Here is a 25,557-nt window from a genome sequence, read left to right as displayed (position 1 = left end):
GATGTGAAAACCAAAACAGCTGCTTGCCATAGATGTCAAATTGCCCTGTGCAGAAACATTATTTTCCGACCTTGTCTCTCCTTTCCTCGGCTTTGTAACACGCTTCGATGACGAAATGAACCCAGTGTTTAGACAATCAGCCTTATCTCATTATGATCATTAGCCTGACTACATCAACTGCAGGACAAATCCTCTGCTATGTCTCTCGAATTAACCCTGTCCTTTGGCAACTGCGATCACCTGATCCCCGTAGCATTTCTCATCTGATCGGCCCACCTAACTTTCTGGCGCCCCCTGCTACGCTTGCCTTCTCTTGGAATCCAGTCCGTCTGATCTACCTCTCGTAAATTTTATGGCACAAGCAATTCATCAGAACAGTTTGTACAGACGTCGTTATAACGAAACCTGACTAACGTGTGCATCGCAGCTAGATGAATGTAGAGCAGTAAATATCAATCCAGTACCGCATGCATTTGAAAATAAAGTAGAACCTGTTTCAGTAGCTGCAGAAAGGACCCAATCTTCATCCTTGGAACGGACCGCAGATTTCGTTCGGGGTCAGTAGTCGCATTTTGTTATAAACGAGGTACTCACGTTCTGGTAGACGACGCGAAGGTAGCCCTGGTCAGTGGTGGCGTTAGCCGGTGCATCGACTCTTGGAAAGAACATCACCTGTGGCGGCTACTCCCGATTAGTGCACGTTCACGCAACTGCTGAACAGGGCTGGAACTCTTGCGGAGGAGGATGTTGTGAAATGTCTTATTTCTACGTGAAATGTCTTATTTCTGTGCGCAGACCGAGCCAAGCACGATCGTCGCGCTGAATTATACAAGTGCGCTGGACCTGCGCGCAGTTATATGGGAAGTGTTATGTCTAATATTTGATTTGTCTACTGTATTTCAAGCTCAACACGCATATCTTTCTGTTCTACTATATCTATACTCTCACATCTATGTCTATACGCTTCTCTAAGTTCAGTAACCAGTTGCTTTCGACTAAATAAAAAAATATATATAATAATCTGATGTAGATCTCTCGTCTCTCGTATATCGGTCACTGGCGAGGCCAATCGGGACAGCGAGAGAGGGAGAAAGACACTTTTATTTTTATTTTTTTAAAGCGCATGTCCAAGCCTTAGTTGCCCTTTTGATGAGCGCTATGTAGCAGTTGAGGTGGAGTGGGACAGGGCTCGATATAAAATCGGTACTTTCTTTGTGTAATGAATGGAGTTGTCATCGCGCGTTTTATTTCTTTTGCATTATGTCCCCGGTGAAGCGGATTCGATCGGCTATGCTCCACGTGGCATACGAATAACTTATTTTTCTTTTTTTTTCTTCTGGGCTGAATCTAATCAATCTACTGAATATGGAAACGTGTTGGTGTCTTTTCCTCGAAATCGTTGCTGTGATAATGGAAATAATTTCAATTTTGCGCTAAAAGACTGACCTTCAGGATCTAGAATTGCTGCGCCCAAGTCATCGCGATTATCTGGTTCGGTTCGACTGCGGACCCTCGGGAACAGCGTAAGTGAAAGGTATTCAGTCAAATGAATCGCGAATATCGAAAACACGTGTTATTGTACTTTGCGGAAGTGACCGATAAGATTCGAGGCAACGAACAACGCAGCAAGACTGAAAGCAACCTCTGTGTAGAGCAGTTTTTGCTGTAGAGATTAAGCAGGTCGACCTATTCATTTCGTACAAATGGAGCACTGCACGGCTATTCTTTTTCATTTGTGTCGTTTGGCGTAATGTTTTGCGCAAAGCCTGGGTCGCTTACGGCTTTGAGCAAGAGAGATGGCCTGCAAAAAGGCAAAGCACCAGATGTTATCAACTGGAGAATGGTAAACGAAAATGCAGTACGTTAGGCATCTTGTCAGTAGGAAAAAAATGACCGTCTATAGTCACGTTAGGAGTAGTCATAACATTAGCTGTCAATAGCAGTCGTTTGAGTCACGTGTACCTCAAATGCGCCTTTCATGCTGCGCAGTGTTTTCGTGCTTCCCCTTTAGTAGCAGCATTTTTTCCTTTCTTTGGATTCCTATCCATCTTTTCATATTTCTTGATGTTTTTGTATTTGATTCCTGAATGAGAAAGAACGAATGGAGTGATGTATGAAGCATGTCACCGTTATTCTCTTCCCTCCTCCCCTCTTTCCCCTTTAAGAAAGGGAAATAAATTGCTTCCATGTCCTCTTTTTCAACTTTGAGAAGGAAATGAAGTGATGACAGAATGCGATAGATGGCACCACTGGGCATCCGAGCTGCGATGATGCCTCTGGTGATTGCGAGTTCGGTGATCAGCGGTTAACTCCGTATACGCTCCGCGTCTGACTGTTCAAGTTCTGACGACCATTAAAAACCGGTTGATGACAGTGGTCCGCCCTGCGCGGCGTGCTTGAATCGAAGCATTCCGAACACGTGTTCAGACAGATGTTGTCTCTCGCTGCAGTGAGCTAATGGAAGCTTCTTACGGCCATCGTGAAATAGACACCACAATCCTGCACCAATCTCAGAGCAGCTCTCTGCGATCATGAATATTGGATTGACTGCATTGCAACCACTGGGGCGATTTGCAATGATTTCATCCCCGTAGCGCAAGAAGGTATAATCAATATCTTGGTGCGGCTAGTCGGTGATTCATCTTGGAAAGTGGCAGCGCATAATGGACGGCGTTTATGCGTATCTCTTGTTGGCGCAATAAAGTTCCTATTAAAAAAAAGATACGGGGACAAAGATGTGTTAACATAGACGACAAGACAAGCGCTTGTCCGACAGTTGAAAGAAAGACAGTTAAAGAAATACAAGACAAAAGATGTAAAGTGCCAGCTCATTTACAGTAGGCTGAACTTTTCTGGAATAACCATATTCAAAATTAAATTTAAATTTTATTTTTTTTTTTTTAAATTTACAATACACCAACGCCGATCTGTGTGGGTGAGGGAACAAACGCGTGTTAATGACATCTTAGTTGAAATCAAGAGGAAGAAATGGGCTTGGGCAGGGCATGTAATGCGAAGCCAAGGTAACCGCTGGTCCTTAAGGGTAACGGAGTGGATTCCAAGAGAAAGCAAACGTAGCAGGGGACGGCAGAAAGTTAGGTGGGCGGATGAGATTAAGAAGTTTGCGGGGATACAGTGGCGGCAACTGGCGAAGGACAGGGTTAATTGGAGAGGCATGGGAGAGGCCTTTGCCCTGCAGTGGGTGTAGTCAGGCTGATGATGATGATGATCTGTGTTGTAAGCAAGATGTGGAGCTTCTGTCGCCGGATGAGTCGACTGGGTGTTGTGCCATAGAGCTGCTCCCGTAGCGCTCGCCACCCGTTTCGTGACTGCGCTGCCAGCTCTCCTGGCGGTAGCGAAGACTCCGAGTCAGGCGGTTGTGGTTTGTGGGGTTTAACGTCCCAAAGCGACTCAGGCTATGAGAGACGCCGTAGTGGATGGCTCCGGAAATTTCGACCACCTGGGGTTCTTTAACATGCACTGACATCGCACAGTACACGGGCCTCTAGAATTTCTCCTCCAAAGAAATTCCAGCCGCCGCGGCCGGGATCGAACTCGAGTCTTTTGGGTCAGCAGCCGAGCACCATAACCACTGAGCCACCGCGGCGGCACAGGCGTCGGTGAGACTAAGAAAAACGCTTTATACACTATATACAGGGCGTAGTATAGAACAACATCGGCACGGGGGCCGAGAGCTACACAACGCGACTGTTCTCGCACAGCGACGACCGGCGAGACTCAACGCGTCACACTATCCGACTCCACTGGTGAGCAGCACTCGACTCACGGTGGGCCGGTCTCCTCCTCCAAGCGGCAGCGGTGAGGCTTAGAAAGCCTGAGAAACGGTTTTTGTCACTCAAAACGGTCCAATCCAAAGGCAGCACTTGACGGCGGTCCGAGAGGTTCAACCAGCGACCGCGTTGGCAACCCGCTTCAAATTGTGCTGAGGGTCAGGGTTGCCAGGTCCTAAACTCAAAAAAGCGCCACAAAAATCGCAAAAGTAGCCAAAAAGTAGCCAACGTGCCGCCGGAGTGTCAAAAGTAGCCAAAAAAGCGCCAAAGTGGCAGAAAAGCAGCACAAAAAATTTGTAATTCTTGCCGAATGCAGGTTAACACTGGATGCGAATAACTAAAGTATAAAAGCATCAAATCAAATGAAAGGAAATACATGAACATCATGGGACAGGACAACGGAAACACGCGAGGAATTTCAAAGGGAGTGAAAGTGTGGGAAAGTAACCAGAAGAGTTTTCCTTCTCTGCAGAGGTGAAATAATTTGGGTTCCTAAGCCACTTTCATAACAATTTGCATTCCCATTAAATATGGCATGCATGGCTTTCTTTTATGAAATTTTTTCACTGTTCTGTAAACAAGGGCATGATTTCATATGCGCCTATTTCTTGTTCGGTTTTTCTCCTGCGATCTTTTTTTCAGCTTTATATTGCAAAACAGACTGATCGCCGCGTGCCACGTACAGTTCATATGTATTGAAGGCATAGAAAGCACGCGGCCTTGGCCAAAGTTTTTCAGGTCAAATGGGTTGCTTTTCAGCCACTTATGGCTCCCCAGCTCTATATCGCTATATGCGATACGAAGATCCTTCGTCATCACGTTTCAAAACTTTTTGGTCTTCCCCGCTCGCCACTAATCGGCTAAAAAAAACCATGTGCCTTGAAAAATTTCAATCAGGACTGCAATTCTCAGCATCATACAAGTGGCTGTCGGGCTGGCAGGCATGTGCGGCTGATCAACTCGCTTTGAACCAGTTGCCAATTGAGCACACAGGTGTATCAGATAAGTAGCAAGACACTTCCCTGTTTACCTGAGGTGCATTCAGTGACTAGAGATATGACATTTCTTATTGCTAGTTCTAAGGAAGCTACATATCCGCATTGCATAGCAGAGCCAGAGTTTCGGAGTCTCGGCTGGGAGAACAAGTCTTGCGAGCATTAAGTGAAGACAGGAGCGAGAAGTATTTTATGTCTAGGAGATGATTACAGGTACATTTTTATCAACAGGGCAGGCACCGTGGAATAATAGAGTTACGTAACGCACTCCAGCAAAGATGCACTGGGACCATTGGCGAAAAAATAGGTCTATTATTCAGTCCTCACTTCGAATTCATATGTAGCCAAAAAGTAGCCAAGTAGCCAAATTCAAATTTTTGTCGCCAAGGGGTCCAAAAAGTAGCCAATTTGGCGCAAAGTAGCCAAACCTGGCAACCCTGCTGAGGGTGGTGACATCCGGGGGAAAGGGAAACCGGCGCCTCGCTCTGTCGCAGCTTGCTGCATGTTTGGGCATGTTGCTCGCCGATGTTTCTCCTTAGGACGCCTTTGTCTTGCGGCGCAGCACCGTGGCTTGTCAAGAGAGCGTTAGGGCGCCATTGCCTTGCGGCGCAGCACTGTGGCGTGTCAAAGGGACGTTCGCAGGAGAAATTTTGCGTCCTGAAGAACTGGAATCCGGGCGGGTTTCCCGGCATAACAATGTGTAAGGTAGGGTTAGTGCCCACAGGAATGTACGGAAGTAAAAGCTGAAAATTGAAATACCCGCTGCGGTGGCTCAGTGGTTAGAGCGCTCGGCTATTGAGCCGTTTCGATGCACACGAAACACAAAATGCGTTCTTGTGCTGTGCGATGTCATTGCACTTTAAAGATCCCGAGGTGGTCGAAATCATTCCGGAGACCTCCACTACGGCACCTCTTTCTCCCTTTCTTATTTCACTCCTTCCTTCATTCATTCGCTTGCGGCGCCGTTCAGGTGTCCACCGAGAGAGAGAGAGAGAGAGAGACAACTTTATTGCCAGTGATTTGTTGGTCGCGGGTGACTGCACCTCAATGTGACTCCCATGCAGGGGTTATACCTCCAAGACCCCGTTAACAAGAGCTTCTTGTGTTTTCGCCTGCTTCAGCAGCAGTTGATCCAGCTCACTTCGGTGGGTGGTGGTGGTGGAAAACATTTATTTACAGATAAACTTCGGGAGGTGAGGTATGAGCTGACCCAAAGGGGGCCAGCCCTCACAAGTACTAGGTGGAGGTCCCTAGTTCGGGACCCCAGTGGCGTCGGCCGCTGCCCAGGCTCGCGCGACCAGGGCCCGTTGGGCCTGCAGGTCAGAGCAGCCGAGCAGGGTCGCCTCCCAGTCCTCCCGGGTTGGGTTGGGGTGAGGGGGGATAGCAGGGTTGGAGGGGCAGGCCCACACCATGTGGTAGATGTCCGAAGACTTCTCCGCACAGTGCGGACAGCTGCCAGAGAAAGAAGGGTCAAAGTGTTTTAGAGCTGCCGGGCACAGCAAAGTATTTGTATATAGGCGAAGCAGAAGCCGCTCCTCCGCCTTTGAGAGACCTTTACACGGGCGGGGATAAAGACTATGGCCAGATTGATAAAGAAATGTCTTTAAACGAGTAAGCTGGAGTGAATTCGAGTTCCTGATCGTCGGGGTCGGAGGGGAGCAGGCACGGTCATATGAGGTGGTCACATCCCCATAGTATCTGATCTTGGGTTGCTAATTTCTGGCAATTGAGGCATGCGGAGTTATACACCTCCTTCGTAATAAACGATAATCTATGGGGGCTTAGAATGGGTCGAGTCTGGGATGTGAAACAATTACAGCGCCATTTCCTTTCCTAAGAAACCAATTTTCGATTTTTTTAACTGAACGCGTTTTATCCAATAGACTGTGTTATAATGGCAGTCCCGCAGGGTTACTCGCTCGGTTGTTCTATTGACAAGATTAGAGGCTTTCCCACGCGGACAAAAATAGGGTTAGCCTGGTTGGCGCGAGGCATGTGAGGTATAAGGCGGTGGTAAAATATGCGACCGGGAAAATGATGTTTTACTATGATACAGCGCGTGGAAGGTTAGCGCGTCCTTTATTCGGAGGCCGATGCCTGCCGCGGGAGTCACAGCAGCCAGTCTAGCTTTCCGATGCACGAGCAAGCACACAAAATCACGAAGAGCGATGCCATGGCTTCAGAGATCACCACCCCGGCGGGTAATCTCGGAGGCCATGGCGAAGCACCCACGGGGGCCTAGGAAGCGACGGCAGCGAAGCCATGGCCTCTGAGATCACAAGCACTGTCGGATAATCTCGGGGGCCATGGCGAAGCACCCGCGGGGACCTCCACTATCAGGAAGCGACGGCTGGGGCAGGGGGCGCGGGTTGAGGCGCAGCTTCGGGCCGGGAGGGCACGGCAGTCACCAGCTGCCGCTGAGGGGTGGCGCCCTTGGGCTTCTCCTGCTCCTTGGCGAACTGCAGGAAGATCTGCTCCAGCGTGTTCTCTCCCACGATGGCGTGCTGCAGTGCCAACTCTTCCTCCAGGCGGTTCAGCCTGCGGAACAGCTCACTCCACGGCATGCGCTCGGTCAGGTGGTAGCCCCGCACGTTCTGCGAACAATAGACACGCTTATGTGCACGTTCAGCCAGGCGGCGCTGGGATCGTTAGCCCGTAATTTGCGATGGAATAAATCTGCGGGGGAAGTTAGCAAAAAGCGATTGGAAGATTGGTGGCTCAAAGGCAGAGTGTGGTGTCTCCCCTCTTGTACAGTCTTTGTCAAAAGTAACCAGGCTGCATGGTTTGCTTCTAGCTTGTATAGTGGAGCCCTTGTGACTTTCCTAAATATCAAAAGTTGTTGGAAGGTGAGAAGACCCTCAGTCCTTACTTTTAACAGCCATTTCAGCTTCAGGGAAGCTGTAAGGGCTCCACTGTACGAGCTAGAAGAAAACCATGCAGCCAGGTTACTTTTGACAAAGACTGTATGTGTTCGTCTTTGCGCTGTGTGAATGAAAGCATGAAGTACCAACTCACCCAGCAAGTGATTTTAAGAAAGGTGACTTAAGGTTAGAAGTGTAGGAAAACGTATTTAAATAAAATAGCGAACTTAAGAAAATGGCGAACTTTAATAGCAATCTAGGACGCAGTTAAACAAAAATAAAGAAAAAAAACGGGCATGGTGGCAATTGCCACCATCCCGTTTCAAAGGGGGCGCTCCTATATTTCACGCACCATAAGTACAGCTGAAACATTCCGCCGGTGGCAGTTTAAACCTTTAACAGTGACGAGACACTGCTCAAAAAGGACAGGAACTATACGTCAGCTTGACATGGGCACAGGAGCTTGCTCATTTGACACCAACTTTAGGTTGGGTCAGGCTAGCTTGAAAAACCAGTACAAACTAAAGAAACGGCGAGAACAATCTGAAACCGTACCAGGTGTATGAGCTAAAACTAACCAAGCTTTTAAAAAAGACGGAGTCTCCTAACCCGGTGGCACTAACTGAGATAAGTGAGTAGCGAGGCTTAGTCTGCGGCACTTTTCCGTTCTCCTAAGTTAATTAATTTGTTAAGACTAACTAACTTTCTAAATATTGGTTTCAGGAACAAAGAGTATATTCAGAAGTTGTAGATCGCCCTTAGAAAGAGCTGGCTGAAATATTCGCACCAGGGCCACCTTTACGCAGATTTATTTACCAGCTTTAAAAGGAAGCTACCACTCGACAGCAGATGGCGTAATCTCTCGCCCAGTGCGCCTGTAAAACACCGTCGGGGACAGCACTTAAGAGACAAGTGAATTCTGTCCTCTGAGACGCCTCTTGGGAAGTTGAAGCAGCAAAAGCTTTTGTACAGCTGCAAAATTTTTCGGAAACTCCGCGATGTTGAAGGATTCAAATCTATATAAGCTGTAGGTGAAGCGCGCCGAGATTTTCCGTAATCGACTATTAAATGTTAGGCTTCTCCTCACAGCACTAAAGAATTGCGGAGAAGCTTGGCATGACGTCCCAGACGGTGAGACTTCAAATTTCCGTTGCCGTCAACCACACCCTGCCGTGCGTCGTTCAATGCTGCCAAACAACACTGGGTTAGCCACATCCTCACTAGGCCCCGGAACTATGAGGCCGCGCACATTCAAGCGAGACAAAATCAATGCCTGAATCCATATGTGGGTCTCGCCTTTTCGTGTGTTTTCTTCAACGACTAACTATCGCACCCTTACCAATTAGTTATTCGTGCCGAAAAGCCCCATTAAACGGGTATTAAATGAATGATGGGCTTCCCAGCAGCTTACGCTTTCAATGATTTCTCTCAAGGACGATAAGCCAAACTGAAGCACGACGACGTTCAGCAAGTCATTCCAGTCACTTTCAGTGCGAAACAAAAAATGACCACGGATGCACACATTTCCGGGCAGGAGGAAGGCAGTCAGCTTTCTCGGTGCTCGGGGGGCTGAAGATGCGGTTGAGAGGCTGATAACATAATTGTGAACGGATGAGTGTAGAACTTATGAAAAAATTGCACTCTTGCAATTTAATGGGGGCTTGCTTGGCTTGTAAGGTGAGGAGGAGGAGGAAAAAACTTTTATTAAGCAACCCATAAAAGGAAGCCAGTGAGGGTGGGGGTAAGGATAAGGGGGTTGCAGGAACAGGTGGGCCCTCGCGGTCGCGCTAGGTGGCCAGGATGGATGGATGGATGGATGGATGGATAGGAGCGCCCCCTTTGAAACGGGGTGGTGGCAATTGCCACCATGCTCAGCTTTTCTTTATTTATTATTTTTTTGCTTACTGTGTTGGCAATTCTCATTAAGAATCGCCATCATCTGTACCTACAGTTTCCTACAATTCTAACCTTATGCCACATCTCTGCTTTTCAGCCACCAATCCTCCAATCGCTTTTTGCTAACTTCCACTGCAGATTTGTTTACATGACTATTGTTATCTTTAAACCCTAGGTCCTCAGGAAGAGTGACTGCGCCTGCATCGACATCCGGATGGATACCATCACATTTCATTATGAGGTGTTCAATTGTTTCCACAGATCTGCCACACACAGCACTTGTGTTATCTTCTTCGTTAAATTTCTTTATGTAGCTGCGCGTTCTAAGACACCCTGAGCTAGCTTCAAAAAGCAGGGCACTGCCTCTTGAGTTATCATAGAAAAATTCTTTCCTGATCTGCCTTTTCCAATATCGATATAGTTCTACACTATGTTTCTTTTCCATTGAATTCATCCAATTTTTAACTTCTGCGTTTTTAACCTGTCGTTTAATGTTCTTTCTTTCTCCGTCCTCATGACCTGCATACTTACTGGTTAGTTTTCTAGTTCTTTTCCGCCACTGTGAGTCAACGCTCATTCTGTATAAATATTTAGATACCTTAGCTGCCCACCTGTTATTGTCCAATTTCCTCAGGCCTTCTTCATATAGTATTTTACGCCTAGCTTCCCGTGCTTCGAACGGTGCCCAGCCCATATCCCCTTGTACTACCTCGTTTGTGGCTTTGCCGTGGGCACCTAGTGCTAATCTTCCAACAGCTCTATGATTTACGTCTAATCTCGACTGAACTTCTGCCCTTAAGCACAGAACCGCATTGCCGAAAGTAAGTCCCGGCACCATTATTCCTTTCCAAATACCTCTTAGTACTTCATATTTGTTGTACCCCCATAATGCCCTATGTTTCATTATCCCGGCGTCTCTCCGTCATTTTGCCCTAAGAGCCTGTTCGTGCTTTTCCGTGTATATCTGCCCTTCGTTTAGCCATATCCCGAGGTATTTGTATTCGGCCACTTTGGGTATTTCGTGGCCTTGTATTGTAAGCACCCGGTCAGTTGTATCGTTAAAAATCATCACAGGTCGCCATGAGCCCATGGGCCCTGGCGACCTCTGTGGCCCAGGTCACCACCCAGAGCTGAACCTCCGGCTGTGAGCTGTGGAGCACGGCCTCCCATCTCTACTAGTCGTCGAGTCTCAGAAAAGGGGGAGTTGGAGTATTAGGGCAAGCCCTAACTAAGTATGTGATGAACGTCCGCCTTAGGGTGTTGGCATAATTTGCAGGACGGATGATAGTCCCCTGGGTGCATGAGGGAATACAGGTAAGGGTTCGGAAAAGTGTCTGTCTGAATCCGTCGCCAAACGACTTGCTCTGCCTTATTTGGCGATTTATAGGGAGGGGAGTAAACTAGTCAGGAACCCCGAAGCGTGACTTCATGGTACGTCGTCATGCGTTCCCTAGCACTGCGGAACGAGGGGAGGCCGTCCACCGCCCCGTCGACGAGTCCTCGGGCGTGATTGTATGCAGTCGTATTCCCCGGGTGTCCGCAATGCGCAGAAACCAAGATGAGTGTGATGAGCCGACTCGGTGGTACAACACTGTTCAGCACACGGATGTGCTGGCGTGTGAACCCGTTGTTTGGCGAAATTTCGTATGACTGGTTTAGAATCCGAGAATATGTATGTTGCATTTGTTTGAGTAACGGCCAGGGCTATTAGCAGCTTCTTCAGCCTCGACGGGATGTTGAACGCGATTGAGAGTTAGAGCTGAGCAAGGGTTGTGATCGCGGTTAAGTACCGCGATAGCATAGGCTGAGGTGGTAGAATATTCTGCAGCATCTACGTATGTGACTGCTGGATCGCTAGCGTAGTGCTTATGTGGGGCTGTTGCCAGAGCTGTGCGACGATCTTTGCCACTCTCAGGATGGGTGTTTCTGGGCAGAGGTGTAATATAAATATTTTTTGCAAGGTCTAGAGAAATGTTATGATGAACCGAAATTTGGTCGTCGAGGGTTATTTTGAGTCTTTTCAGAAGATTCTGTCCGGTAGGTGTTCGAGATAGGCGACAGCATTGCCCCTTGAGGTGGGCTTCAATTAGTTCTGCCAGGATGTTATGTACGCCTAGTTTGAGGAATTTGCTGGTGCGGGTTGAATTAGTAAGGTTAACCTTATGTTTTAGTTGCTCGTAGGACGACTGTTTTCATGGCTTTTGTGGTCACCGCCACGTGAATTGCTTCCAACTGCGTATCAGTGCCATTTCTGTTTGTTTTACTTTCTCTTTCTGCGTGTCTGTATGTCTAGTCTTCTTTAACGCGAAAGAAATACTAGTTCCATTCAGAGAAAAGACGGTGGCGTGTCCGTGTCAGTGTGTGTACTCGCAGAAGGTAGAGACAATCCCAGCGATGACAAGAAAAAAGTCGTCGTCATGAAGCGGACGTATGACGCACACAGCAAGCCGCCGAGCACCGCCCCTTCAGACAATGCTACACATTTTGTCATATACCCCCCACTGGCCGACCTCCATGTGGCGCCATTGATGCGGTGGCATTCGTACCAAAATTGTGACGCAGCCATTTTTCGTACAGCGTTCCAGGTGGCGTCATTTGATTTATCGTTGCATACAGCTTACTTGGGCTAGTCAAGGTGGAGGGTAGCTTGCGACAGGGTTTTGAATCGGCGATATATACACCTTCAATTGTATGTCTTTCCAGACATTCGCATCAAAAGTGTGATGCACTCGTTCGTCGTACAGCATCCCGGGTGGTGTCATACACATAAGCATGTATTAAAGAACGTTAATGCATGTGCAAACACTACGCGTAAACAATGCACCCAGGGACACGTAAACAGTCTTAAGTGTGTCTGCCGAATTTTTTTTTAATAAACCATCAGTTCTAACTTCGTGCCTGTCCCATCTAGTGCGGTCGTGCAGCTCACTGCCTGCGTCATCTAGTGCGGTCATGCCCTGTTCCCTACAAGGCAACCACGTGCGCTAGTTGGTGTGTATCAGACATAACTTCACCTGCGAAAGTACGAGAACACCAGGAGAAGAAGAACGCAGGATAACGCTGGACTAACAACTGAGGTTTAATCGAGAAACGGCCAACCTAAGTGACAAACACACGCATGCGTATCAAACGCGCTAAAAAAAAAAAACAACAGATGTGGCGAGTCACCGATGATTGGATGTTCAAGTTCTGGCAAACGACAAAACATTTATCTAATCTTCGGTGACTCTCCACAGCTGTGTTGTTTCTTTAGCGCGCCTGATACACATGCGTGTTTTGGTGACGCAGGTTGGCTGTGTGTCCATGAAAACTCTTTTGTTAGTCCAGCGTATTCCTGCGTTCTTCTTCTCCTGGTGTTCTCCTGCTTTCGCTGTGAAGTTATGTCTAATCGTACACCAGCTTGCCCAGTTCCGGCGCTAGTGGTCGAGCGCGTAGAGTGAATGCGGCGGACATACCTCGTGTTCCTCAGTGACTGTAGCCCCCGGGAACTGCTGCTGCACGGCCTGCGTGACTCGCTGGGCGTCCGCGGCGGCGGCCTTGTCGTGTCTCATCGCCAGCTCGAGTCGGTAGCCCTGGCCGAACTTCTCGCGCAGGTGCTGCAGCGTGCCCAGGCACATCATCTCCCCCGCCGCCATGATGGTGAGACGGTCGCAGGAGAACTCGCACTCCTCCATGCTGCGAGGCGAGGCGCAGACGATGGCGCTGACGCGCGTCCGTAAGAACACGTATTTTCCCCCTTTCAAGTCGGTGCCTCGGCCATTTCGAGTATACCGTCGGGGGCAAAAGTAACCCTTCCCCCTTCATCCAAGTTCCGACTCTTGCCACTCTGCGTGGGGGCGCCACCTGACATAACACTTCTGGTGTGGAGACCGGCGCATTGGGCCCGTTTCGACGTCAGAAGTGCTTTGTCAGGTGGCGCCCCTATATGCACAGTGGCACGGGTCGGAACTAACAGGCGGGGGGGGGGGGGGGGGGGGGGGGTCTGTTACTTTTAGCCTCCGATGGTACGAAGACGAAACCGTAATTTTAATGAAGAATGCAATCAAGGGTTCTTAGCTCCTCGAGGCTTTCTATGAGTATGTTTGCAGCGCAGATCTCTATAGGGGCAAACAGCGTACGCAATTTCCACCAACACCTGCTGAGCGGGGGCACTGTTGCCCGGCAGGGTGTGCTGCCGGCCAGCCCGTGTGGTGGCATCCACGTCGGCCTTGGAGCAGGTGCAAGCATAGGACTGCATGGTAATAGTGCTGGCAACAAGGACGAGGTGCAATGCGCGTTTGCAGCCGCTTTAGACAATATAGAGTTTTAGCATAGCGCTATCCACGACCTGCTCGCGAGATTCCCTTCCTCGGGTGACTGTCTGCACATGCGCAAATGGCCCCCAGGGTCGCTGAACTGCCCACGGCTAAAACTCTCCAATGAGTCGTTCGTTGACGGACGCCTATGAACGGGTTCCTTCAAAACGCCCGGTTGCCAGAGTACATACGAAAGGGCAGCCCTTAAGAGCATTCTGCGGAAGAGGGAACTTGGGAAATTCCGCCCTTATTTGGTCGTATTCAGTCACTGCTACAATGTGTCTAAGAATAAATAATTTAATACTAATTTCAAAACGTAATTGCATCGCAGCTTAACCCCAGAGAAATAAACTTTAATGAGCGAAGCGCAGGAATGCTAAAAAGTCAGGAAGTCATGTTTTAGTACCCTGCTTTGGTAACTTGCAAAAAATTGTTAATGAGTTGCAATAGGTAACGATGGGCAGGATGTATTTGAAACGTCCTAATAATTACTGAAACAAAAACGGATGATAGCTGGAGACGCTGTTTAGATGCAACTGATCCCATATCCATGTGATCGCAAAAGCAACCTCCTTTCCATGGTGAAGTATGTCAATGTGCTTACAACTATGCAGTAGTTTAAACGCAGTCAGCGACAGCTTACTAAAGCAGCTACTAAAACTACCCTCAAAGGAGAATCATCAGCCAAAGTTGCCGACCTATTCTCATGACGCCGCAATCAATCGCCTTGCACCTTCTAGCGTGGCATAATAGGTGGTGGCCGTTAGGGGTAAGGTGGTTAACCGCTAACTTAGATAACAGGTTGACGTCGCTTGTAGGAGGCCTTTTCAGGGGCAGGAAACTTTGGTTAGGTTCGGTTTCAACTGCATCAGCACAGCTGGTGACTGGAAGACCACTTATTCTTGAAATTGTGTGATTGCTGCCCACGGAAGTGGTTTGAGGCATTGGGTTTCGAAGGTGCTCTATTTTCGCCGGTGGTGGTTCGAATCCCGCTTCGGGATAATTTTTTTTTCAGCTGAATACCGTTGTCACGACGATGATATGGCGCTCCAGTTCACTTCCCTACGGCCGCTATGGGAAGTATTGGCGCTCTCACCTCTATTGCCTGGACAATGGTGCATATAAAGGTTTCCGACCCCCGGGGTTTCTTTAAAGGGTAACTGCAAAAGTCTTAGAAGTCGACGAGCTCAAAGGAATCGAAAGTGTGAAACATGCAGGTAATGCATGCGAAGTCCTTTTGGGACAGCATTTGATATGTTGTAGTAATTGCCAATTAAAATCGCAGCGGCCTTCGAGCTTCTCCGCAGCGCGCAGCGCCAAGTGGGGGCGCGCATTATAGCGTCAACGAAAGTACCGGCACATTTCCAACGCATAAATGCTTGCATCGAAGGAAAAAAACCAGTGCCACCAAAGGCAAAGCGCGCCGAGAGTTGTTTGGCAGCATCCAACGAGGTACGGCAGATTGTGGTTGATGCCTGCTGAAATTTGAAATCCTACCATACGTGACGTCACACCGAGTTTCCCGGTCCACCTCTGGTGTTTTGAGCTGAAGTCTAAAATTTAATCGTCGATTACGTCAGTGTTTTAAATGCTAGCGCAAAAACACTTGGCATGCTTTGCCTACAGCTTCATCATCATCATCACCAGCCTGACTACGCCCACTTCAGGGCAAAGGCCTCTCCTATGTCTCTCCAATTAACCCTGTCCTTTGCAAGCTGCGTCCGCGGTATACCCGCAAACTTCTTAATCTCATTCGCTCACCTAACTTTCTGCCACACCCTGCTGCAAATGCCTTCTCTTGGAGTCCACTTCTTTACCCTTAAAGGTGCACTGAAGAGGAATCTAAACTCGTCTTTTTGCAGCGGGAACTCGATCTGCACGTTTCGAGCATTCTTAGAAACGTCGAATGATTGCCCTGGGCGGCTGATTTCTCTAATTTAAATCGGATTGAATCCAGCTCCCGCCTATTTTTTTTTTAATTTCTCGCATATGGTGGGAGGAGTCGACCAACGCATGGAGTGCCTTTCAGGCAGTCGCGAGGCGGCTTTGCTTTCGCTTTTATTTTGTTCTTTTTTTAGGTTTCCGAGAACAAAGAGATTAGTCGGAGACTACATAGCTGCAAATTAGGCCCACGGAAACAAAAATACACGCGGTGTCTTTGCTTTCGCCGATGACTACATATCACTCCGCCTATGGCAGAGCGGCAAGCCGCCACGTGACTGGTTGAAAGGTTGGTCGACTCCTCCCACTGTCTGCGTGGGGGGGGGGTTAAAAAAAAAGGCGGGAGCCGGGACGTTTAATCGGATTTCAATTAGGGAAATCGGCCGCAAAGGGCAATAATTCGAAGTTTCTAAGAACGCTCGGAACGTTTAGATCGAGTTCCGGCGGTAAAAATGCGAGTTCAGATTCCTCTTCATCATCATCATCATCATCAGCCTGACTACACCCACTGCAGGCAAAGGCCTCTCCCATGTCTCTCCAATTAACCCTGTCCTTTGCCAGTTGCGGCCACTGTATCCCCGCAAACTTCTTAATCTCGTCCGGCCACCTAACTTTCTGCCATCCCCTGCTACGTTTGCCTTCTCTTGGAATCCACTCCGTTACCCTTAAGGACCAGCGGTTATCTGGCCTTCGCATTACATGCCCTGCCCAAGCCCATTTCTTCCTCGTGATTTCAACTAGGATATCATTAACCCGCGTTTGTTCCCTCGCCCACTCCGCCCTCTTCCGATCTCTTAACGTTGCACCTATCATTTTTCTTTCCATACCTCGCTGCGTTGTCCTTAACTTAAGCTGAACCCTCTTTGTTAGCCTCCACGTGTCTGCCCCATAGGTGAGTACGGGTAAGATATAGCTGTTGTATACTTTTCTCTTGAGGGATACTGGTAAACTGCCATTCATGATCTGAGATAACCTGCCATATGCACTCCACCCCACTCTTATTCTTCTAGTTATTTTCCCCTCATGATCCGGATCTGCGGTCACTACCTGCCCTAAGTAGACATATTCTCTTACTACTTCCAGCATCTCGCTACCAACTGCCCACGACCATTTCTCCCTCTTGATTCCGACCAGGATGTCGTTAACCCGCGCTTGTTCCCTCACCCACTCTGCCCGCTTCCCCTGCAGCTTATACATAGATTTGAATCCTCGAATATCACGGAATCCTCCAAAAGTGGCGCAGCTGCCCTTTCAAAAGGCATTTGCCGCTCTGTTCTTGTGGCGCTGTTGTGCGCGGTCACTGGCCGCCCGCGTATAACAACAAGGGGGCACCCACTTGTGCGAGGTGAGCACGAAGGCGGTGCTCGACATCTTCTGGATGGTCGAGATGGCGCGGAAGATCTTGTTGCGCGACACCACGTCCACGCCGGCGTACGGCTCGTCCAGGAACACCAACGGGGACAGGCCCAACAGCGCAGCGCCAATGGACAGCTTGCGCCGATTGCCGCCGCTGCAGGCGCCGCCATGCGGCAAAACAGGTTTTGTCCTCCGTACGCGAAGCAAAGAGCACTGGGAGATAACATCACCCACTGGAAGCGGCACCTGTGGATGCCTCTTGCGAGATGATCGCAGCGGGGGGAGTTCTTAAAGGGACCCTAAAATAATTTTAGATGGGCATATTCTGTTGCAACAGATTGGTAGAAATGGTATTTGTGGATATTTGAGTGAAATTTGAAAGCCCTGCGTCGACCCTATAAACTGTAAAAAAATTTTAAAATTCGCTGCTCGCAGTAGCACGCAACCGATTAGGGCGACACACCTCACCGCGCATACCCTACAGCAATGACGTCAGTAGGCAGAAGAAAAAGCCTTCACGCTCGCCCCGTCTGCCCACTGACGTCATCGGGGTGGGGGACGCGCGGTGCGGTGTGTCGCCGAAATCGATCGCGAGCTACTTCGAGCACCGATTTTTAAAATTAATTCTAAAATATAAGGTGCACGCAGGGCTTTCAAATTCGACTCGAATACGAAGACCACGTCTACTGACACGTTGCACTAGAATATGCCCCTCGAAATTATTCCACGGTCCCTTTAAGCACGTTAGACAAAGCAGCAGGCTAATGTTGCAACCAGGAGAAAGGGAGGGCACCTTCCAGGTAGTTTGTGACTACTCTGAGGGAGCGATCCCCTTGGTTTGTTCCCTAAATCGTAGATGCATAGACGGCACATGACAACACAGTACACAATCGAACTCTTTACACATTAGCCGCCGCGGTGGCAGAGTGGCTATGGCGCTCGGCTGCTGTCCCGAAAGGCGCGGGTGGAAAGCATTTGACCTGACAATTATGTTTTGAGAAAACTTCAAACTCCAGATGGCAACTACAGCGTCTTGCGAAAGGCCCATGTACGATGACTTGCCCAGAACTGCGGCAAAAAAACGCTAAGACAAAATGTGGCTGCTGCACCGTCCTTAGATGATGTGCGCACACTCTGGCAGAGTTTCCGGATCATTAAAGGAAAACTCCATAGGTTTTAGAAATCAAAGAGCTTAAGAGGGTCGAATGAGTCAAACTTGCAGGTAAAGCATGCGAAGTCTTTTTGGGCTAGCACTAGAAATAGTGAAGTAATCGCCGATTAAAATCCGGACGCCCTTCAAGCTTCTCCGCAGCGCACAACACAAAGTGGGGGCGCATGATGACGCCATCGAAGGTATCGGTACATTTCCAATGTACACATGCCTGCTTTGAAGGAAAAAACCAACGCCACTGAAATCAAACCATGCCGAGTGTAGTTAGGCAGCGTCTAACCAGTCAGGGCAGGGTGTGGCCGACGACAGCGGTAATATGAAATCATACCTTCCGTGACGTCACGCTGAATTTCGCTGCACTACTCTGGTGCATTGAGGAGAAGCGCAAAATTCAATCGTCGATAATGTCACGATTTTAAATGCTAGTGCAAAAACACTTGGCATGATTTACCTAGTATCTGTATAGATTTGAATCCTTGAATATCGCGAAATTTTCAGAAAAGTGTTGCAGTTGCCTTTTAAGGCCAGTGCGCACCTGTAAACCCCGCACTCCTTGTGGGCATGCTCCTTCAGGTCGACGACGGACAGCAGGCTGTTGACCATCGGTCTCAGATCGGCGTCGCTGATCCCGCGCAGCCTCCCCACCAGGTAGAGGTACTCGTACGCGTTCAGTCGGTCCAGGAGCCCCCCCAGCTGGAAGCAGTAGCTGATCTGCGACTGCCACTGCGAAACAGGTCGAAGGTGTAACCAGAACCCTCTCCACAGACATAGCCAGGAATTCAGGACAGCGCCTGGCCAGTGCCACTAAGCCTAGCTGCCTTCACGTTCAGTTTTCTAGGCACTCGGTCGTCATTTTCTTTATTACGTCATGGGTGACGTCAACGCGCTATATTTGAGTGCGCCATCTGGTGGCAGTCAAATAAATTAGAGTGCTTGTCGCGAATTCATCTTAAAGCAGCGCGAAACACAGGACGCAGTGGAAGAAACAAAACTGTTCCAACTTGCCCAGTTTTCTGTTCACGTTCTATCGAATTCCTGGCATTGTTTACTCCGGCGGTACACTTTAAGCAGGAAGGAGCAAAAACGGAGTAAACTGACCTCTAGCGCACTCTCTTTCATAAAAGTGAGTGCACTAGAGGACAACGTACTCTTTTTTTTACTCCCTTATAGGCGCATTTGTGCTTAGAGTGTGCCCGTCTACGGGCCCGCTCCACGATCCGCTTCGCGACTCGCAGTGCTAGCGGCCATGCGCAAAACGTTTCTCGGGGTCACAACCCGTGAACGTTCGACCTGACGCCGATCTATGTGCAGCCCGCCGCAACTGCTGCTCAGTTCCGTTCGGTGTTGAGCTCTTCGCCGTAGAGCAGCCGCACACTTTGCGCCTCGTCTCGCCTCTATTGCCGCAGGCCTATACGTTGTTGGAGGCCAAGTTGGTCATTCTGCTAATTAACACTAGTGATTTCTTTGAAGAAAACAGCCACTAAGTGAACGTGCACATGTGGCATAGCTTGTTGAACGCTCTCTTAACTGTTTGATCAGGAAGTATAACTTTTTTTTTTTTGCTAAATGAAAAATATGGTTGACTTAGGCTTACGGGCTTAGCGCAAGAATCAGCGAAACCTGTTTCACTTTTGGTATAGATATACATCCCTGCCTTCTGCCGTAGAACGACCCTAAGGATGTTTCTCCGCTGTTGCCATAAACTCGAAAGTCACGAGGCCATCCGTCCCCTCCTACCCTCTCTCTTTTCCCCTCTTCCCTAAACGTGGAGAGGGTTGAATTTTCTCTTTTTCACTTTGCCGCCTTCCACGCTGAAATCAGACTGAGCAGACAAGGGACGGGAGAAGAGGGGCTCGTTATGACGTACATGACGGACGCCAACAGTACCCGAAACCAAAAAGCATAGGGGATGTATTTTTTAATTAAGTTGTGGTGTGCATGGTATTTTTTAATGACGCTTGATTAGAAAGCAGAAGAAAAACAGCCACGTGCCGCCAGCGGGAACCGAACCCACGACCTCTGAATTGCGTAGTTGAGCACCGAATGCGAAATTCGTAAGTTGTGGTTTCGGTTTCCACCGGCGGCATGTGGTTGTTTTTTCTTCAGCTTTCTAATCAAGTAACATTAAAAAAATGATTACCCTGTTAATCACCCATAGATGCACACCAGGAATTAAAAAAAAAACACCCACTATGCTCTTTGGTTTCGGCGACTGTTGGTTTCCGTGATGAAATTGGGTTCAAATGTGTTATATAGATAAATGAATTCATTCATTAGGTAATTAAGACTTTACGGCTGACGCTTTATATTTCACGGTAGGATGCAAGGCTATATGGCTAAGCTAAATCTATAAGACCTTTCGCTGTGAAAGAGTATCCACGGCACAAGAAAGTGAGACAAACGCCGGCCTGGGGCAGTCGCTTTGCCATTTAAGTCAATCAGGACGCCTAGCAGATTGTTCGACACGGTCGAATTAACCAGCTGGAAACTGGAACGGTGCTAGTCCAAGGTATCTGAGACCAAGATGAATTTTCTTCAAACGCGAAGGTTCTGAGAAAGCTGCATACGCTTCTTTTAGAGCAGCATTGTTTCTCTCCGGTGGTTTCCAATTATTTTTACTTCCAATTTTATATATACTTAACTTAGTTGCTGATCCATTCGACATGCCCCCTGCCATCTGCTCTGCTAGACAGCCTGTATGGTCAGCTTAGCTGGTAGACCGATTGCCCCGGGCAGGCGGGGATCCGCGGTTCAATTCCCGAAATAGGAAGAATATTCCACTGCAAAGTTCCTGTAGAACCTGTCTAACCTTCCTTTGTATCCTTGTGGCCACGCTCAGGTGGTTGCTAATGATTCATACCCCCTAACTTGAAACATACAAAGCGAACAAGGGAGGAGAAGGCCTGAGGATGCTTGCCAACGTTTCGACAAGAGAACTTGCCTAGGCGAAGAGAGGTCCTCTTGTGGAAACGTTTTTGCAAGCACACTGCGATGTTCCCCTACCTTGTTCACTTTGTGATTATAAAGAATCATCTGCTGCCCTCTCCCTACCTTAACATGAAATATGTTCCTATTCTGTGGGTCTCCCCTTGCAAAACTTTTTAGACTGTCTATAGACTGTTCATATGCTTCTGTCTATAAAGTCTCTAAACTCTGTAGACATATCCTCGAGAACAGGATGTAACCAATACAATTGCTATAGACAGTCTATAGACAATCTATAGATTTATAGACATACACATTTAGTAGACTTCTTATCTGTCGACAGTGTACAGACTATAAACAGACAAAAAGAAATTCTATAGGAAAACAATAGAGTCTATAAGAAGTCTATAGACTGTCTATAGAGGATTTTAATGAGGGTCCCCTAAACCCATCGGACCAACCTGACGCGTGTTCCCGCTGAGCTGGGCTTTGGACGTGTAGGCGTCGCCGTACGAGGCACTTGTCATCTTGGCCAGCATCTGGAACGTGGTCGTCTTTCCGGCGCCATTGACGCCCAGCAGACCGAAGCACTCGGAGGGCCGTAGCGCCAGGGAGACTCCCTTGACGACGTGCAGTTCACCGTAGCGCTTGTGCAGCCTCCAGGTGACCATCGCCTGCTCCCCGAAGTCCCTGTTCTCCTTGAGCTTGTCCACGAGCTTCCTTTGCTCCTCCACATCGTCGTCCAGCTTGGTCTCCTTGGGCTCGAAGCTGCTGTCCGGGAACAAGTAGCCCGAGGTGAAGAAGCTCATGGCTGTGAGCAGGATCAGGCCTACGCCTACCATGAACAGCAGTTCGATGCCGATGCTCTCTTCGTCGAAGGCCAGAAGCGGGGTGTAGTGGCAAAAGCCCATGTCCGTGTCTGAAAATCCGGCGGAGTTAGTCATAAATTTAAACATCGTAAAGGAAAAAAGAAATGGCGGTCGACTTAGCGTGGTTAGGCTTAATGCTTATTAGGTCCGCTAACTCCATCCGCTAAGTCCGCTAAGTTTTTCCATTTCGGTTCTACGCTCGGCTGACTGTGTCCTTGACTGAGTGATTGTGACTTCGGGTTTTTTCTTTTGTTTTGATTATGTTTTTATTTTCCTGATTTTTATTTTGTGGCCGGCGCTCAGTGCTTTCTTTGACTGTTACGGTGACAATGACTTTGCAGTGACTTGGCTTTCCTCTGTTTTTTTATTACTATTATTTATTCCGCGGACTGCACGCTGTGCTTTGGCTATCTGCCTGCGTCTAACTTATTATGACGAGATTTTTGTTTTCTTTTCTTATGAGTTTTTTTTAATGCTCTGTTTTTCGCTTAATTTTTTTTTCTTCTTTGGAACATTTAGTTATTTTTCATTTATTTTGAACTGGCGTTAAGCCTGGCAAAGCATTGCTGGTCCAGGCATGCTCTCTCTTTCTTTTATGTTTTTTTACCTCTTTTTTGAGAGGAGCAATAAAAGGGTAAAAGGGCGAGTAAGCTTCAGACAAGCAAGGGTGAAATCGGTGAGCGAAATCCGTGAGTGGGAGCCTTAGCGCTCTCGGACTAACACTGGAGGGGACACGCATGATCCGCCTTAAGGACACGACGCAACGGCGTAATGGGTTAATGCCTCTATATGCGGATTTGGTCAGTCTTTACTTGACATTCATAGATCCCTGGGAGTGCTCCGATCACTCCTGGCGCAGTGGTAGAGCCCTTAAGCGACGCGCAGCTGCCCTGTGATCGCAGGTGCTGCCACCGGTGGGGCTTGTGCGAACCATGTTTCGCTTCCCGAACAATCTCTCTCAATCAATCTTTAATTGAACTGCCTCCTGCCACAGTGGACAGTTTGCTCACAATCTAATGGGCTGGTACCAACCACGTCACTAGGTCACTGAACCTAGGTTGCCCGTCTGCCCCTAGATGGCGCCTTTGGGAACCTTTTGCTACCACGGAGAAAGAAAGAGCATTAAACGACAGGTTAAAAACGCGGAAGTTAAAAATTGGATGAATTCAATGGAAAAGAAACATAGCGTAGAACTATATCGATTCTGGAAAAGGCAGATCAGGAAAGAATTTTTCTATGATAACTCAAGAGGCAGTGCCCTACTTTTTGAAGCTAGATCAGGGTGTCTTAGAACGCGCAGCTACAAAAAGAAATTTAACGAAGAAGATGAGACATGTGCAGTGTGTGGTAGATCTGTGGAAACAATTGAACCCCTCATAATCAAACGTGATGGTATCCATCCGGATGTCGATGCAGGCACAGTCACTCTTTCTGAGGCCCTAGGGTTTAAAGATAACAATGGTCATGTAAATAAATCTGCAGTGGAAATCAGCAAAAAGCGATTGGAGGATTGGTGGCTGAAAAGCAGAGATGTGGCATAAGGTTAGAATTGTAGGAAACCGTAGGCAAAGGTGATGGATAATCTTAATGAGAATTGCCAACACAGTAAACAAAAAAATAATAAAGAAAAGCTGAGCATGGTGGCAATTGCCACCACCCCGTTTCAAAGGGGGCGCTCCTATCCATCCATCCATCCATCCATCCATCCATGCTCGCGGCCAGCGACGCCGGCGACGGCGCCAGCTTTTCTGCAACACGTGGCCTTGAACGTTGTCGCATTATAAATTAGGATAATGATTTAGGAATCGAACCCATGACCCCTGGGTTGCGAGTCACACACGCTACCGCTAGCCCACTGAGGCTTTATTTTATTCTCTCTATCATCCTAGGAAGGAACGTTCGTTCGCCTTGGTTAAAGGGAGACCTTGCGCGCCTTGCGGTGTATCACGGGGTCTAGCATGACTACTGGTTTATGCCAATGAGATTGTGTAATCTTAAAGAGGTACTGATTAAGAAAACAGCTAATAACCATTAACGGTGCCGAGTCATTATCCTTAAGGCGGAGATGGGATGTCCATCCAGTTATGGCTGCGGTTGGTAGCCTAAATAGACGTAAAAGCCTAAAGGAAACGGAGTTTCCTTGGTCATAATTCTTTCGTTAAGGTTTTTTTTTTTTCCAACAGAGTTCTGAGTCTGTAGTTCAGGGCGAAGTCAGTAGCTCATCGTTGTCAAAGAAACGCTGCGAGATAAAGAGGCGGAGAAGACGGCGATCGTGACTGGCATATGCCCGCAATTAATTTTTACATGGGGGAAACACCTACAGCCTCGAACACGTGTAAACAGCGCAAGATCCACCCATTGCTCATTCTCGCATGTCTGTAGTGCTCGATTCCAAAAAGAAAAAAGAATTCTCGTTACAGTTACCATCGACGAACGAATTCAAAGACAACCGCTTAGTGGTGGATATAGCATTTTGTTTGGTTTATGGGGTTTAACGTCCCAAAGCGACTAAGGCTTTGAGAGACGCCGTAGTGGAGGGCTCCGGAAATTTCGACCACCTGGGGTTCTTTAACGTGCACTGACATCGCACAGTACACGGGCCTCTAGAATTTCGCCTCCAAAGAAATTCAACCGCCGCGGCCGGGATCGAACCCGCGTCTTTCGGGTCAGCAGCCGAGCCACGGGACTGGGTGAAAGGCGCTCCACGCGTTGGTCGACTCCGCCCACCGTACGCGGGAGAATTAAAAAAAAAATAGGCGGGAGCCGGACGTTAATTCGGTTTAATTACGGAGATCGGCCACACAGGGCAATAAATCGAAGTTTCTAAGAAAGCTCGCAACGTGCAGATCGAGTTCCCGCGGCAAAAAGACAAGTTCAGATTCTTCTTCAGTTTCCCTTTAAGAGGGCGTGACTGGGATGGGAAACTCTCGGGGAAGCAAAATACAAACAGTACGGCGCTCACCTACGCTCACTCCCGTCTCTTTCGCCAGGTCCTTTGCCCGCCGACACAAATCCGCATCCATGTCGAATTTAGTGATTTTCTCCAGGCATCGTATCATAGCGTACGGCGGGAATATCAGGAACAGGTAGCGCAGGTTCTCGCTCTCCGCCGCGGCGTTTATGGCCTCATAGGAAGCCATGGCCATCATTCCTGCGCTTGGCAAGAGAAAAAAATTCAGGGGGCACTTTGGCTCTCTAAAGTGCTGCAAGGCGAAAGCGTTTCCTGGCCACTGTTTGTTTTTATTTACTTTTTATTTTTCATATTTTGTTTATTTATTTTCTGCTCCTTTTCTTAATTTTACTGTTTTTATTTTTATTTTCACATCTTATTTTTATTTCGTTTTTATTTTTGTTCATTTTCTTATTTTTATTTTTTATTTTCCTTTTCTTGACTTTGCTCCTTTTATTTTACTTATGAAGCCCATGCATTCACTAGATGCGCCTTTATTCATGCTGG

At 48.2% G+C, this 25,557-nt stretch overlaps 1 protein-coding gene across 1 annotated transcript in view; it reads right to left on the bottom strand.

The window, feature by feature from the left end:
- Positions 1 to 7,122: 7,122 nt before the first annotated feature.
- LOC149330863 (phospholipid-transporting ATPase ABCA3-like) overlaps positions 7,123 to 25,557 on the bottom strand; it is a 70,888-nt gene continuing 52,453 nt past the window's right edge. Inside the window, exons 13-18 of the mRNA XM_089559505.1 lie at positions 25,063 to 25,251; positions 21,693 to 22,150; positions 18,842 to 19,029; positions 17,116 to 17,289; positions 12,999 to 13,218; positions 7,123 to 7,380 (exon numbers count right to left, since the gene is read on the bottom strand). Of these exons, the coding sequence (XP_089415631.1) occupies positions 7,123 to 7,380; positions 12,999 to 13,218; positions 17,116 to 17,289; positions 18,842 to 19,029; positions 21,693 to 22,150; positions 25,063 to 25,251 (1,487 nt within the window). The remainder of the gene's footprint in view (positions 7,381 to 12,998; positions 13,219 to 17,115; positions 17,290 to 18,841; positions 19,030 to 21,692; positions 22,151 to 25,062; positions 25,252 to 25,557) is intronic.

Source organism: Amblyomma mixtum, chromosome 9 (assembly GCF_055824585.1).
Source record: "Amblyomma mixtum isolate Tamu chromosome 9, ASM5582458v1, whole genome shotgun sequence".
Lineage (NCBI taxonomy): Eukaryota > Metazoa > Arthropoda > Arachnida > Ixodida > Ixodidae > Amblyomma > Amblyomma mixtum.
This window is presented reverse-complemented; position numbering and strand designations above follow the sequence as displayed.